Genomic DNA, 16921 nt, shown 5'->3' with positions numbered 1-16921 from the left:
GTAAAAATAGAGAATAAAATAATGGTTATCAGGGGCTGGGTGGCTGTGAGGGGTAGAGATAGGAGAGATGTTGTTTAGGGCCCAAACTTGCAACACATAGTAAGTAAGTTCTGTAGATGCAATGCACAGTATATTGAACATAGACAACAGTGTTGTCTTATCAGCAAACTTGCTAAGAGACTAGATCTTGATTATTCCAACCACTAAAAAGAAATGATTATTTTGTGATGTGATGAAGGTGCTAATTATCATTAAAATGGCATTCATAATATATAAACTTATCAAACCAACATGTTGTATGCTTTAAATTTACAATGCTATGTCAAATATATTTAAATTAAAAAAAAAAGTCAAAGTCACAGTTAAGTGACTTGGTCATCGGTCATAGTGCCTATCTGAGGTAGCTCACAGGTTTCTTTATATTTCAGGGCCTTGTGCCTTCCATCTGAAAATTAGTAGGGTTAACCTAAATCAGTGTTCCTCAGACTTTAATAATGTATGTTCTTTTAAAAGGCAAAGAATTGGGGCGCCTGGCTGGCCCAGTCAGAGGAGCATGTGACCCAATCCCAGGGTCGTGAGTTCAGCCCCACATTGGCTGTAGAAATTAATTAAATGAATAAATAAACAAAAACTTTAGAAAAAGGAAAGGAATTATGAAATTCTAAAAACTAAATTACTATTAAATTATTAAATTAAAAATAAATTATTAAGAATTATTTAATACATTATTCTGGCTATACTGTTACTTAAAAATAACCACCACCACCCAAGAAAGCATATACTCCTTGCCTTATACAGTAATTGTCATTCGACTGTACAACCCAAACTAATTTATAAACTGAAAATCAAGCTTGAGCACATTCACTGGGTATGAAGAATCATGTTTTTTGATGTAAAGTTGTTGTTCCCATCATGAATGTAGTGCCTTCACTTAATTCTGTCACCATTTTTCTCTGTTCCAACCACCGGGAAACCAAACCACTGCGTGCAGTGAGTTTTGGCATAAATGTAGTTCACGTTTGTCATTAAGTTTTCCTTTTATCATTTGCTCACCACAGTGAATTTTGATGCTATTTAGCATCAACAAGAACGGACTCAAATACCAAAATTTCATGGCAGTACACAGATCTGAAGCGGCCATGAAGATGATCCAAAATGTGCTCATATATTGTTTAGATTATTATTAGAATACAAACACAAAACTTAAGATTTCTTAAAGAATGTGTGACTTTTAGAATACATCTGACTCCAGTTTGGGGCACACTTGGAACAGTAAGTCCTTCCTAGCTCTCAAATCCTACAAACTCTATTCCTACTCTTAGGAAGTTAATCCTTGATGTTACTCATAGTTGGTGCTCAATTAAATATTGGTTTGAATTGATTACACTTTGGTATATAAAATTATCCGGTCTCTGAAATAATAGAAAATATCTATATTGGTCTTTACTCCTGGTTGCTGGCACAGAGCTCCTAAAACCCTTGTAATTTCCTAAGTAAGAAGAGCACCTAGGAGCATCTTTTGCTCTAATTATTTTGTTTTGATTCTGGTTCCTGACACTAAGCTTCTCAATCCCTTGCAATTTACTGGGTGATAGGAATGTCTGTTCTAATGAGGAGACTCTCAGTGTGCTCCTGGGAGGGGGCTTGTCACAAGAAAGACCTAATCTTGATTAGAAGCTTGGAATTTTCAGCCCCATCACCCATTCTCCAGAGAGGAGAGAGGGGCTGGGAGTGGAGCTAATAATTGATCATGCCTACATAATTAAGCCTCCATTAAAATCCCAATAGTATGGGGTTTGGAGAACTTGGTGGGTTGGTGAACCCCTGGGGGTGCTGGGACGGTGGTGCACCCAGAGAGACATGGAAGCTCTGCACCCCTTCCCACATGCCTTGTCCTTTGCATCTCTTCTATTTGGATGTTCATCTGTATCTTTATCATATCCTTACCAAGGTACGGTAAATAATAAGTCAGCTGTTTTCCCATGTTCTGTGAGCTGCTCTAGCAAATTATTGAACCCCGGGACACGGCCTAGGAACCTCTGATTTATAGCTGGTCAAAAGCACAGGTGGCAGCCTGGACTTGGGATTGGCATCTCAAGTGGGGGGAGCTGTCTTGCACGCTGAGCCCTTAACCTGTGGGATCTCTAGGAAGATAGTGTCAGAATTGAGTCAAGTTGTAGGACACCCTGCTGGATTTGCAGGATTGCTCAGTGTGGGCAAAAAGCCCCACACATCTGGTGTCAGAAGTGTTATGAGTATGGTAGTCATGGGAGAGTGAAGGAGAGACACAGGAGAAGGTGGAGGTTTCCTACTCACCATCCAGTCTTGTTTACAAAGCGGAAATTTGTATCTGCATAATTTTCTTGGAATAGTTTATAAGTGCCACCAAAAAATACTTAATTAAATTCAGCCAATTACTTGGAATATGGCCTTCTAGTAAACAATATAGATTAGATATCTGAAGGTAAGCGTGCTGGAGAAGTATGCCTATACCCTGTTCTTAGAGAAATTATTGCAGGTGCAAGACCTTACAGCCTAGATGGCCGAACTTTCTATCCTATCACATCCTTGTACTCCTCTTGATAGGCCACAGGACCAGGGAGGGCACCTAGCCAGCCTCGGGTGTGCTGAGCAACCTGTGACTTTTCAGATCTGTCTCAAAAAACATGAGCTGGGCCATGTTGAATCAGTCTCTCTTGGGGACTTTGAAACAAAGAATATGGAAGGAATTATTACCAGTTAAAGGTAGGAGCTGTAACTGAACGTTTATGAGGAGACATCAGTGATGGGAAGCCTTATTGGTACAGACTGAAAACAGGAGAGCAGCAAACATCAGATATTGGTGCCATGGAAAAGCAGGAGCCATATGGGCGTAGCTGAGTCCCGTTAATGGTAGAGCATGGGGACAAGATCCAGTGACCTGACCCAGGCACTGAGAGCCACCTTGAATTCTGAGCAGTCCTCCAGCACCAATCTTTGTGGGGTCATACCCTGGTGCAGTGCCACTTCTTGCATTACCTTGGGCAAACAACTAACCTCTCTATCCTCAGTTTCTTCAACTATAAAATGGACATAATAATAGAGTCTACCTCATAGGGTTGATTATGAAGATTAATGAGGGAAAGGCCTAGAATGAGACTGGGCACATAGTGATCAGTCAGTCAATAAATGTTAACTCTATAATTATAATTATTTCTTCCATGATATATTTTATATTACATTAAAATAAATTTAATTGCGTTTGAACTAGTTAGGATGGGACTCTGTTTCTTATCATGAAACCTCAGTAAAACAAGCAGATGGTGTTGTTTTCCTTTGAGTTTGCCCAGAACTTCATCTGTAAGTTGGTAAGAAATATGGGATTTCTGGGGCGCCTGGGTGGCACAGCGGTTAAGCGTCTGCCTTCGGCTCAGGGTGTGATCCCAGCGTTATGGGATTGAGCCCCACATCAGGCTCCTCTGCTTTGAGCCTGCTTCTTCCTCTCCCATTCCCCCTGCTTGTGTTCCCTCTCTCGCTGGCTGTCTCTGTCTCTGTCAAATAAATAAATAAAATCTTTAAAAAAAAAAAAAAAAAAGAAATATGGGATTTCTGAAAATTGACCACCTAGCATTGGATCTCTCATTTTCAGTAAACTCATTTTGATTCTTTGATAAAATAAGACAGTGATTTGCTATCATGGCTCAAATTTAAGGATGGGTCATTATTGATGTTTTATATTAAATGCAGGAACTAGTGATTTTTAGGCATTTTTAGACAAAGAATAATTGCATAAGCTAAGTCCTGAGAACTTGGGAGTTCAGAGGCACAGGTGACCCAGGCCAGGATGAGCTGCAGTGAAAGGAAGGGGAGGCAGGGGCTGGTGTGCAGAAAGACCCAAAGAACCACAAAGAAGTGGGGAAGGTATTATTCCTGGCCCACAAAATAAACGACTTCTCTTTTCCATTTTATCTTTCTAATTTAGTGTCTAGGAAAATAATTCCCCTACCACAGATTTGTTTCTGAATTTACAGTGGAAATCACACAGAATGCAGGGCCGGAGTTGAACACACGGTAGGGCCTTGGCAAATGTTTGCTTGACCAAATTGACCATTAAAAGCAGACAACCTTATTAGGAATACTTATTCCATAAAACAGATGCTCTCTCTAAAGCCCAGAAATCAAGAGGAAACCAACAAAGGCCTGATGAAAGATGGAGGAAATGTAATTGCCTTGATGGTTTTTAGAAGCATTTAGTCATACCTACTAATCCACAAATATTCCCCCAGTTTCTATGGAGACTTAAGAAGGTCCAAATGTACCAAAATACAGTAAGTGTTAACTGATAGCTGCCAGACCTCAGCAACACCAGTTTTACATGTGATCAAACATTTTGCAAAGCACAGGCTTCCGTGAGAACAGTGTAGAAGAGGGCCTCAAGGGGTGGCCTTGAGCTCTGCCTTTGCCTGTGACTGGCTGAGTTGCTGTGTGGGTATGTTGCTCTGGCAGGCTTTGGTTTCTTCATCTGTAAAGTGAGGGCACTGAACTTCAGATGGTCTTCATGATGCCTTCCTGCTCTAACACTCAGTTGAAGCATGCTCAAGTTCAAATTTTAGATTGTGGGAAAATGTAAAAGAAGCAGAAAAGGCAAAGCTCGGAGAGAAAGACATCAAACTGCAGTTGGAGGTACAGAGATTTTAATGGTGTCTGTGGTAGCCAGCCTACAAAGTGACTCAGTGATTCTCAGCTCTTGGTATTCACACTCCTGGGTAGTCCCCTCCCATGTTGCTAGGGCTGACCTGTGTGAACAATAGGATATTACGGGAAGTGACTGTGTGTGACTTCTGAGGTTAAGTCATAGAAGACATCGTGGCTTTCACCCTACTTTCTTGGCTCACTCTCTCTGGGGGAATCCAGCCACCATGTCACAAGGATACTTAAGTATGTGGAAATACCCACATGAAGAGGACCAGAGGCCTCCTGCCAACAACCAACACCACGTGAGAGAACCATCTTGGCAGCAGACCCTCCGGCCCCAGTCAAGCTTTCAGATGAAGGTAGCTCCAGTGACCACCTTGACTAACCCTTCATCAGAAACCTGAGCCAGAATCAGCCAGCTAAGCCATTCCTGAATTCCTGAACCACAGAAACTATGTGAGATGACAGATGTTTGTTCTTATTTTAAGCCACTGAAAGTTTTGGGGTGATTTACTACAGAGCAAGACATAGCTGTTACAATGCCTGTATAAGAAAACTATAGTTCACGTAGAGGGTTTATGTAGCATGTGCTGGTTAGTTCACCTTCATTCCTTAATGTATTCACTCATCAAAAACTTTATTGAGAACCTATTCTGTGCCAGGCACTCTGGCTGGTGGTGAAATTCAGGAAAAAAATGCAGTTTTCTATGATGGAGAAGCTCATAATCTGGGAAGCCGGGGCTGGGTGGGTGGTGGCAAACCGTAAATGCTTCTAACAGATGCCACTTTAATATCCCTGCTTTAATATTGCATATTCCATTTCTGCTGGTGTTTTGAGTACATAAACTTTGGCTGTGACTTCAGTGGCTGAAGAGAATGCTCATCAGTTACTGCCGAATGACGGTTTTTGGTTTTAATAAGAGTGATCAATACCATCAGCTCCCCCTTTAAATGCTAATGAATGCTTTAACACAGCAGATGTAGACATACAGTACACTGCAGATTAAAATTAGGCACAAAATTAAATTGCTTACACATAGCAAAGGAGCCAGTTTGGACATCTTGATAATCAGCCACAACCAGCTGACAGATCTTGAATTGTCCCTGCACCAACGTCAAGCCTCCCCCAGTCTCAGCCAGAACAGGCATCATCTGGCATCAGGAATGCGCCTGGTACCTTTGGGTACGAGAAAGGAAAACTGCCAGGTCAGACTTTCAGTAAAGCTTTCTGTACTTGTAGAAGCAGTCACAGCTGCCCTGGAAAGGGCACTAGGATTAGGAACAATTGCTAGTCATTAAAAAGAACTTTGGGCCTCTGGAAAGGAAAGCCTTGCAGTGAGACTCTATAAATGTCGAAAAGGACAATGTCTATGTTTAAATTTCTTTAATATACATAGCATTTCTGGTGTTGTTTTTTTTTTATTCCTGTGACAAGTCTTTATTGAGAGCCCTTTTTTATAGTGCTATACTCCAGAAATTCAAAATGGAAAGTATGTAAATAAAGTCCACTATGATACAAAGAGCTGCTTCTTGAGAAAAATAAGCTGACCTGTTCCTTGGGGGACTTGGCATAGCCACAGTCTGCTGTCAGTGATAAGCCCCAAATTAAATCAGTGTCTCTGAGTTATTCCCAGGGGCCAACTCACACTGGCAAAGCTCACAAAAGACTGATGTATAAAGTCAGAATGGCAATGATTTTAACACCAGAAATACAACTTTAAAGTGGGCTGGAGACTCCTGTTAAGATCACTTAATGAGCATAGGATTAGAACAAGAATTTAGGTGATTTAATGGTTTGTTAGCCTGATTAATAAATTAATGCATTCATTCAGCAAATAGACTGAGTACCAACTATATGTTGGAGATACACTGGTAATCAATCCTACCTTCATATAGCTGATAGTCTAGTAAGGAATACAGATAACCAAATTTGGGGACAATTGTAACAGTGGGGGATACATATGAAGGAGTAACCAAAAGGTTCTCATAAGGGCATTACCCAGACCTGGGGATCTGGGAAGGTTTCCTCGAGGCAGGACGTCTTAGAGAGCTACGGGATGACCTAGCCACGCAGCACAGAGGAAGCTGGATGGAGCGATTAAGAGTTTTGAAGACAAGAGGGAACGTGGCAGTTCAGTGTGGCTATCGTGTAGTATTCGATCGCTGTGGGGAGAGGCAAATGGTGACGCAGAAGAGGCAAGCAGGAGCGGGACCATATGACCATCTCCACGGCAAGTTCGTGTTTCCCCAACTGTGAGTGGATTCTCACGTCAGTTTGGAAGGGGCTCTGCTGGATAATATTGTCCTGCTTAAGGGGTCTCCACAAACGACTGGACACATTGCGCCCTGCACGCAGGCCTGGCGTGGACAGGAAGGCTCACTTTGTCCTTGGTGGATCACCTTATTCTGGGCTTCCAAGACTGACCACCTATGGCTGGCTGTCTCCACACTTATCCCCTAACTCTCCCACCATCCCTAAAAAGTCTCATGCTCTCTTTGGATTGCTTCGTACTTCCAGTCTGATTTGCAAACGTGTTTTTCAGGCCGGAGGGGTATTACAGCATTTGTGGCCATTCCATTGATTAAATCTCAGAGATTAGTGTTGCTTCCCTATCAACACATTCTTGGGCGGCACTGCACTGTTCTCACAGAGGACCTACAGGGCGGTGGGTTTGAGGGGTTCAGTAATGGTGTAAGGGAGTAAGTGATAAAAGGCCCGCAAGGGGGGTACAGAATGGGGAAAATGGCTGGAACTGTGGAGGGAGAAGCAGGACATCCCCTGGACCTTGACGCCTGAGTGGGATTCCTGTAGGTGGTAAGGAAGATATTTTGGGGGGACTGTTGAGGATATAGATCATTGGTTCTGGAGAGTAAATCTTGATTTTAGTTCTGAATGAATGAACTGTGAGGTCACATGTCGTCTTTGTTCTGTGACCCTCTTGATTCAGCCGTGCGTTATTTGGCCAGCTCATAGTCAAAGGGCAATTGAGCAAGAAGGCACTGGTGCCTGCTACACTGAAGTCTCAACAAGCCGGGCCATGGATCTGGCATTTCTTCTACCTCTGCAATCTCATAAACCAGTTTCAGTAAGAGCAGGTAGACAGTGGCAGTAGGCCCAGGTCTTATGTTCTGACTTCCCCAGGGCATCCTGGCCTACCTGTACCTTCTCAAAGCCAGTGGTGGCAAGAGATTTTACAAGCCTCCTAACGACAATGTCTGTAATTTAAAATTTCAATGAGGCTACATCCTGAACAAGTTGGCACAACGCAATCATGGCACCCTATACGGAGCGGTTTCTGACCGCCAAAGTTCAGAAGCATGTCATATCTGTGCCAGCTTGTTGAGGTGAAATGACAAATGACGGAGAGGGTACTTATAAGACTTATGAAATAGTTGGTACTTCTGAAACGGAAAAGTTTCCGTGAAATCAGAATGCCTGGAGCTGTGTCTGGGATGCTTTGACTCTGCCACTTTGAACTACTGAACCTTTTGATTTTCTATTTTAACCCTATGACATTTGACTCTATATGGATAAAATATTTTTATCAGAACTATACAACTAATGAGAAATTTTTTACTAAGAAAGAATTTCATGAAGTGAATGTCATTGTCAATTGAATTTCCTGATTTTTCTATCCAATATAATAAAATTGTTTCTCATTTTTATATTAAATCTTTTATCGTATTGCTTTCCCCCCATAGGACCAGTTCTTTTCGATTTAAATTTTAGACTGAAGTTTTTATATATCAAAGGTTATTTTGTTCATGCCAGATTTTATCAATTATCGCTTATGCCACTTCGAGGATTCTTTGGTGGCCATTGTTTTCTTTTCTTTTCTTTTCTTTTCTTTTCTTTTCTTTTCTTTTCTTTCTTTCAAGATTTTTATTTATTTATTTGATAGAGACAGCGAGAGAGAGGACACAAGCAAGGGGAGTGTGAGAGGGAGAAGCAGGCTTCCCACCAAGCATGGAGCCCTATGTGGGGCTTGATCCCAGGACCCTGGGATCATGACCTGAGCCGAAGGCAGGCACCTAATGGCTGAGCCACCCAGGTGCCCCTAGTGGCCATTGTTTCTTAATCTAATTTTCCCCCCAGGTCAGATGCTACTGTTCTCAATTTTACCATAAGTAGTCTTAAATATTGCAGTTCAATTTTTATTATTTTTATGAACTATATTATTAATTGGTGGAAAACAGTTGCTAGTTTATATTTATTTCTAAAGTAGTCCTCGATAATCTCCAGTTTTCCTTTACAGATTTGGGATTATTTGATGATTCAGGCTATTTCTATAGAGGGGGCACCTGGGTGGCTCAGTTGGTTAAGCATCTGACTCTTGATCTCAGCTCTGGTCTTGATCTCAGGGTCACGAGTTCAAACCCGCCATTGGGTTCCACGCACAGTGGGGAGCCTACTTAAAAAAAAAGAAAAAGGACTCAGACTATTTCTATAGAATTGCTAATTCTGTGACTTTGCCAAGAGCAAAATATCTTACTTAGTCTGGGCTATGCCTGCAATAATGACTACCTCTGAAGTAGCAACCAACATAAATTTAGCAGTTCCAGATTTCATCAGAAGTCTAAGAACCACTAAATCCCCACATTTAGAGATGCCCAACTCAAGACAGACTTTCTTACTTTGTTTCTACTGTAATTTTTTCTCTTAAAATATACTTTTCTAATTTATTTTATAGAGATTTTATTTATTTGAGAGAGCAGGATAGAGAGAGAGCACAAGCAGGGGAGAGGGGTAGAGGGAGAGGGAAAAGCGGGCTCCCTACTGAGCAGGGAGCCCGATGCAGGACTCCATCCCAGGATCCTGGGATCATGACCTGAGCCAAAGGCAGAGACTTAACCGACTGAGTCACCCAGGAGCTTTTTTTTTTTTTTTTTAACTTCAGTCTCCTCAAAGTTCTATAGTTTGTCATTGTTGGCAACTGATTTAGTTGGATGGAAAAAAAAATCCTGTTAATCCTTGCTCTGTTCTTATATTCATCTTTAAACCTGGCAAGCAACTTTTGGTGAATAAACATCATTAGGAAAAAAAAAAAAAAGAACAACTCTTATTTTTGCTTTACAACCAAGAAGCAGATTCCTGATATTCTTATTTGGTTTTGACTGGGAGCGTTGATGCTGACAAGTAATTTTCCAATGGATATTACAAAGTGGTCAGTTTTGTGGGCTGTTGGAATAACCACTGTGTGATCAGCTACTATACTAACTAGGGGGCTGAGGTCATTAAGTCATTTCACTACCACCCTGGATTCTCTAACCCATAGCCCAAGAAAGCTAGAAGAGGAGAAAAGAGCCTGTAACAAGCAATCATTTGCATAACACTTTTTAAAACTAGAGTCTTAAATAATTCTCCAAAATGCCCATTTTGTTTAATAATTAAAGCCATACTTTGTATTCCTTTTAGAGTGGCTCCGTTAAGACTCTGTTCTGTGTTCAGGCACTTAACCAAAAATTCTAATCAAAGAAAATATTTTATTGTCTCTTTGGAAGCAGCATGCCATTAAGATAGCATACTTTCTATTAGCCCGTTTTTCTTTAAACTCAAAGGACAAGAAGAAAATAATTGAAAACAGACTGTAGTTGCTATAAGCTTTGTGAGAAAGGATCACGGTGGAACTTTCAACCTTAGAGACATGGGTTATGCACGATGGAAAAGAGGACCTTGCCCTCTGATTTTACTACTCCGCATTGTTTTTGCTTATGAATGCAGATGGCAAACACGTACTACAACTTAGAAAACAGAGGTGTCGAATCAACATTTAGGTCACAACTTCCCTTGTAAATAAAGGTCATTTCCTATAACCTTGACTTTAATGCTTCCCAAATACAGTTTCCCCCACCAGGCCCCAAGCACTGTATCAGAGCTCAGCAGCTACTCTGGGAACATTTGCTCAGGTTTGATGACTGGTTTCTGTGGAAGAGAACTCAACCCCACGGAATGACCAGTGTGTCATTCGAATTTCTACAGAGCGTTGAGAATCCTGTGCAGGGCAAAGGACACTTGATATTCAGGGTTAGTGAATATTGAACAGAATCTCAGAATATATTGAAAGACATTTATTTATTTGACATACGAGTTTGTTACCTCCTGACTTTTCGATTGGTAAAGTATGAAGAATTTCCTAAGTTGGATCTCACAATTCCTGCCCTAAGCTGCAGGCAGTTGCCTCCCACCTGCGCCATTTACCCCCTTCCCCCCAGCTGCTTAGAGCTTTCTTGCTGCAAGGATGGTATTTACTGTCTTGCTCTAACAAGGATGTTGGTAATTTTAAGTTTCTTTGGCTTGTGACGTTACTATCCTGCTCTCTATCTGTCTTCTTTCAGATTTTAGATTTCTGACATTCCGGGAGGTCTTTAGGGACTGTTGTGTTTCCCTCTTTGCTCCTCCTTTGGTAAAATGTAGAGAATAATATTCAAAAGCAGTCCCTGGGAGCTTTGGGAAAGCAGTAACCACAAATCTCCTAGGCAACTTTAGATCTTTGGTTTCTGATGGGTCTTAATGAAAGAGATATGCATCATAATCAACATTAAGTTCAATAACCTTTTTTATTGCCTAAAAATGACAAGCCAGATCACTTCAGTTCTGACCATGATAAAAATCCAAATACCTTACCAAAATAAATACTAACCAGCAGTGTCAAGTGAGGCACTTGCCTCAGGCACAGAATTTAAGGAGGCCTCAAGAAAAACAACAAGAAACCTCCAACACCTCAGTAATCAAGATAAATGATATTTTAATGCAATATTTTAAAAATTAATGCAAAAATTCATGATGAACAAAATATCAAAATTCTTAATAGACAGGATCAGTAACAGTGCTTTGCCAAGCCATACTGGAGCCTTAAACAAGAGGAAAAAATCAGTAATACTGATCCTATATTTATGGAGAATTTTGATTTTTTGTTTATCACAGATTTTTTTGCATTAATTTTCATTTATTTAAATATTGCATTAGAATATTACATATCTCGATTACTGAGCTTTCTGGTGTCCCCTTAAATTTTGCACCTAAGACAAGGACCCTCACTTAACATCATCCTAGTCCAGGCCCTGCTAACCAGAATGGCAGTGGTTAGGGAAATAAGGTGGTATATTCCCTCCTCTCAAAATGTTAAATCAGGGGTGAGGGATATGTACAGTTACGTTTAAGTCTCGTTATCATCCTTGGGCAACCAACATCCACCATTTTATCTCTGGTTTGGCTGTAGTCTCAATTAGAAGGTATTTCCTAAATCCAAAAATGGAAAAGTTGTCTTTTTCTTAATCCTGTCTGAGGGTATCATATTATCAAAATCCATTACATCTTTAAAAAAAAAAAGGGAAATTATGAAAGAAAAGAGCCTATTTAGGAAAACTCATCTAGTTCATCATCCAGTTCAATTCATCAAAAGTTTCTCCTTCCACGGTAGTTTCCTCTGGCTCTTTCCCTGTTAGTCTTGGCAGGAGAGGGCCTGTGAGGTTTCTTACGGTATTCCACCTTTGTCCATCCTCCCTCGCTGACTTTGCTCTCCTCTTCGCTGGCTCTTGAGTCAGTCTCAGGGTGTAAAGGCATCCCTGGTATGGTCCTGGGTCGATGGCAGTCATTTGGGCTTCTCTTGAAGTCAGGTGACTGCTGAGTATTGAGTGCTGACTGAGAAACCCTATAGAATTTTCCAGAATATCTTTCTCGTGAAGGTGTGGAATGCTGACTTTTCCCACTGTACCTTCCCCTTGGAGAAGAATTGAGTGATACGCTACCACGATCATATTTGTTCTTGCTTCTGTCTGAGTATCGACCCCTCTCTAAAGAGCTGTCAGTTGGAAGACTGGAAAAGCCACTGTCCCTGGAGTTGAGATGTAGAGAAGAGAAGTTTTTGGTCAGTCCATACTGAGTAGGAGAGGAGCTTCTGGATTGGTTTATGGGTGTAATCTGTTGATACTTAATGGGCACCTGGGTCCGCCGTACAGCAGCAGCATAGGAATCCTGGTCATTGAAATATGGGAAGAATTGTGACCCCAGAATGGGATTGCTCTGGGAACGCTGTAAAGAAGTATTGGATGCAATCTGCCGCAACCTCAGAGTATCCAGCCACTGGCGATCAGCACCTGCGGAGGAAATGGAAATGAGCAGCTTTTAAGCCACAGTAAAAGCTGCATGCCTAATTCATAAGCCTGTCTCAAGATAATTCAAGCCTGCTTGGGATGCTCCAAACTTTACCATTCATAGAAATTCCAGGCTAGGTATAAGGACATTTCCTTTATTATTATAAATACTTCTTAATAAGGGTATTTGCACTGAGTATACGCTATATGCTTGACCTCGTTCCAGAAGCTTGACATACATGATCTCATTCACTCCTCTCAATGGTCTCAGGGTAAGTACTAATAATCTTACTCCGTGAACCAGGAGACTGAAGCTTAGGAAGTCTGGTAACTTGGCCACGGTCACTCAGCTAATAATTCCAGGTCCTTCTGTATCTAAATCCCAACTTCTTCCCACTTAGCCATGTCATCACTCTAGAAGTTGCTGTTTGCATGTGTTTGGATTGTAGGGGCATGTTTAGTAAATGAAAGTTTTTTTGCCAGCAGGCACTTTTAAATCCTCAAGAACCCTAATGCAGATGAAAGAAATTGGGTCCCAGCCGTTGAGACAGCCGGAGATTGTTTGGAGGAAAAACAGCTCACATCTCCAGAGGAGAGATTCTGAGGTTCAGGAATAAGAAATGTTTTTTTCCATGAAAAATGAAACTTCATGGCAAACAGGAAGAGAAGGTTACAGAAAATGGTAAATAAACAAGACCCATTTCCTAAGCTCTGTTTCAGTGAATAAGCAAGCCCGCACCTTGGATCTTTTCCACCTTCTCCAGGGCCTGACTCGTATCAGCCACTTCCTTGAGTTCCCTCCTAGTCCTCCCTGAGCCGCTCTCACCATGCTTGTCAGACAGAGCTTCTGGAGAGGGACAGAGCATGCTCACTTCTCTCTCCAGCAAGCAGCCCCCCTCACTGCTCCCCACAGCGGACCACACCTCTGAGGCAAGCGACTTGTCCTGATACAGGTGACCTTCTGTGCCCAGACATTCCTCACAGCTTCACCCAACCATTGGGCCTTCTTGCCTTCCCCTTGACGTCTCTGAAATTGTAGCTTCTAACAGAGCCCTGATTTTGTTTGGTGTTCGACCGCCACGTGGAGCCATGTGCACAGGGGGAAGCTGACCACATTGTGGCTCTAGTGGCAGACTTTGATTGGCCTGAGCCAGATGCAGTGATGTCTTGGGTGGGAGTGGACACGTTGCTCAGTTTCTGGCCAAAGCAACCCCAGGGATCATCTGCTGGGGGTGTATAGGCAAGTCTTTCTCACCCCCCAACAAGAGAGCAGGAGAGTCATCGGCTCCTCATGTCCTCTACACATTGCCATATCTTTACCCGATGGCTGTGAATGCGGAGGAGCCAGGCCACAAGCAAAGGCAGCAGACTGAGGGTGGCAGAGTGGAAAGAAGGAAAGGTTTGTTCCATGTCCTTAACGTGGAGGAACCAGCTGCTCTTACTGTGCCTGACCTTCTGGACTTCTACAGAAGATAGCACATTTTATTATAGTTAAAACCTGTGGTTTCAGAACTTTAGAATGCCTTCTTTGCTGGTCCCTACCCCCTAGTTTCTGACTCATCAGGTCTGGGGTTGGGCTTGAGAATTTGCATTTCTAACAAGTTCCTATTGATCCTGAGGCTGATGTTCCTGGGATTACACTTTGGTCCATTTGGGAGGAAGCCAGTGGAAGTTGGATTTTCTGTTACTTGGTGCTAAAAAAATATATCCTAACTGATCCAGGTGGTGTCCTTTGAGTTTATATATCAAAAGGGAAAAAGAAATATGAGGAAGAAGGAAGGGAAGCAAACTAGCTAAAACTGGGGTAAGCCAAAGGGAGGTCACGCCCTCCTTTTATCCTGCAACCTCTCCTGTTAATCATAATCAGAGGGAAAGGTTGAGCCAAAGCCATTCGACTGGGAGACAGAAGGGTTTTGACCATTCCTAACGCTCTTAGAGAAGTAATTTGCTTTCTCCCAAAAGATTTAGATTTCAGAGAGGTACAGGACATTTGTTAGACCTCTGCCCATTGTCCTCTTTGGGGAATGTCCCTAGCCTGTCTCCACCCACATGGCTACAGTTCAGTGCACCACCTGCCTCCCCCGTTGGGTACTGCCACCTACCGCCACGTCCTCCTGCTGACAGAATTAATTGGTCCAGAGGAGAATGCTTGGACAAAAACAGCACAAATAAGTCTTACTCCGGGGAATCTGGAATTGGGACTGATAAAGTATTTGGTGATTCTCCCAGTGGTGGGATTTGAACTCTGTGAACTTGGAGGCCGCTGGCACCTATTTTGTGTCATGTGGGTTGGGAAACAGAAAACCAGCTTTTAGTAAAAGAGAAAAATACAGCAGAAGTGGAGAGAGAAGACCCCCACAGATTTCACAAGAGTGTTTTAGGGATCAAATAGGATCATGGCTATGAAAGCCCTACAGAAGTAAAATGTGCCCTATAAATATGAATTCACTGGGAGGAGAAAATTATTATAATAAGTCCTTTTAAAGGCATGATAGGAGGCATGCAAGACAAGATGGTTGAATTAGCAAATAAAAGAACTTAGAAATGCAGTGCTCTGTGCTTGTGAGAATCAACACCTATTATATGGGTTAGTCAGGTGTAGAAACAGCATGCCGTAAAGAGGTGTGTGAAAATGTGTTTGTGGCTGAGAAGGCTTGGTACAGACTCCAGTTCAGTCATGGTGGCCAGAATGTCTTCTCATGATTGTGAAAGAAAATAAGCAAATCAACTGTGTTGGTCAAAGGTAGGCAGGTCCAACGTGCTGTCAAAAATTTGTTGGTGAGTTTTGAGTACCGCCCAGGATTCTGGGCCCCCCGGCTGGTGGACATAGAAGTCCTGGTGAGCTTGACAAGCCTGTCCTACAGTAGAGGACACATTAGCTAGGTTCTCATAACACAGTGACACTACCCATAGGGGTACTTTGTTTCCATGCCACCAAAGAACCTTCTGATGTGGCTTTTCAGGTCCATTTTCTTATTGGGAAAAATAATGCACTGATCAGAAAACGCGTACTTCTGGTTCATTTGACAGGTGAATTTCTCTTGGGGAAAAAGTGAATTGCATGGGGGTTTATGCATCCAACTCTCACACATCTGTTAAGCTTGTTGTAGTCCTGCAGAGCCTATCTCTGGGTTGTACTGAGTTTCTGGGCCTGCAAAGGTGAAGGTCAGGATGTCTTCCCTGAATCTACCAAGTAACGACCAATTTAACAGCAAGTCAGCTGGTCTTCCCCTATGTAATTTCTAATTCGCTTCAGTATAGCATCTGTAATTACTGTCACCACTGTCCATCATATTCATTTCATGTTTTCTTTTTCTCTATCCTTCCTTACCTTTTTTTCTCCCCTCTCCTCCCCCCTTTCCTCCCTCCCTCCCTTCCCCCATCATTCTTTTGCTTTGATGTATCCGTGGTGTTCAGGACTCAAGAAATTGCCCCAGTGATTCCTTTGGTTTCATAGAATGTTTGCTGGACTCAGAAGATTCATATCCCTGTCTACAATTTTGGAAACTAAATATATATGTATATAAATATACATATGTATTCTCAATAAACATAATCATCAGATTTCATCTTTTATCATAGTTATCCAAATACTGAATTTTATTGTAATATGCTCATATTTATAAGTCCATAAATACTACTGTCCATATAGTCTGTTTATAAAACCAATATTCTAAAAATAAAAGAAGGAAGTCTTATATTAGAAGTCTATGTCTATTCACAGACTGGCACTTATCCCGGGTATGAGAATTTGATATTCAAGTTTTTGGAGTGTAGCACACGTCTCACTTACTTGAGTCCGACCTGCTTCTAGAGTTGCCCTCTGAGCTGGGCAATAATGTCTGAATGGCAAGTTGGACAGCTTTCACTTCGTCCTGAGGTTTCATTCTACTCCACTGAATTGAGTGGATGTGCTTAGTGCTCTTTGGGGCTCGAACATCACTCTAAAAAAGAGAGAGAGAGAGAGACTCACAACCAAATGCTCATGTTTATAAAATAGAAAAGAAAATCAGGTTATCATGTCACTTCAGTTTAACCCCTTACAACACTATTACCATAATGCATTAGGCGACATATTTGTACAGTTTGCCTACATATGGTACTTGGGTTAAAAGGAAAGTTTTAACCACTTTATTCCTTAGTGGGTTACATA

At 41.8% G+C, this 16921-nt stretch overlaps 1 protein-coding gene across 2 annotated transcripts in view; it reads right to left on the bottom strand.

Moving 5' to 3' along the window:
• Nucleotides 1–10728: 10728 nt before the first annotated feature.
• MAP3K20 (mitogen-activated protein kinase kinase kinase 20) overlaps nucleotides 10729–16921 on the bottom strand; it is a 169089-nt gene continuing 162896 nt past the window's right edge. For both annotated transcript variants that reach the window (XM_026492542.4, XM_026492541.4), the window contains exons 19-20: nucleotides 16562–16712; nucleotides 10729–12771 (exon numbers count right to left, since the gene is read on the bottom strand). In XM_026492542.4, coding sequence (XP_026348327.2) covers nucleotides 12071–12771; nucleotides 16562–16712 — 852 coding nt within the window. In that variant the 3' untranslated portion in view covers nucleotides 10729–12070. The remainder of the gene's footprint in view (nucleotides 12772–16561; nucleotides 16713–16921) is intronic.

Source organism: Ursus arctos, unplaced genomic scaffold (assembly GCF_023065955.2).
Source record: "Ursus arctos isolate Adak ecotype North America unplaced genomic scaffold, UrsArc2.0 scaffold_1, whole genome shotgun sequence".
In the NCBI taxonomy this organism is placed as follows: domain Eukaryota; kingdom Metazoa; phylum Chordata; class Mammalia; order Carnivora; family Ursidae; genus Ursus; species Ursus arctos.
The sequence above is the reverse complement of the archived record's forward strand: the minus strand, read 5'-3'. Positions and strand labels throughout refer to the sequence as shown.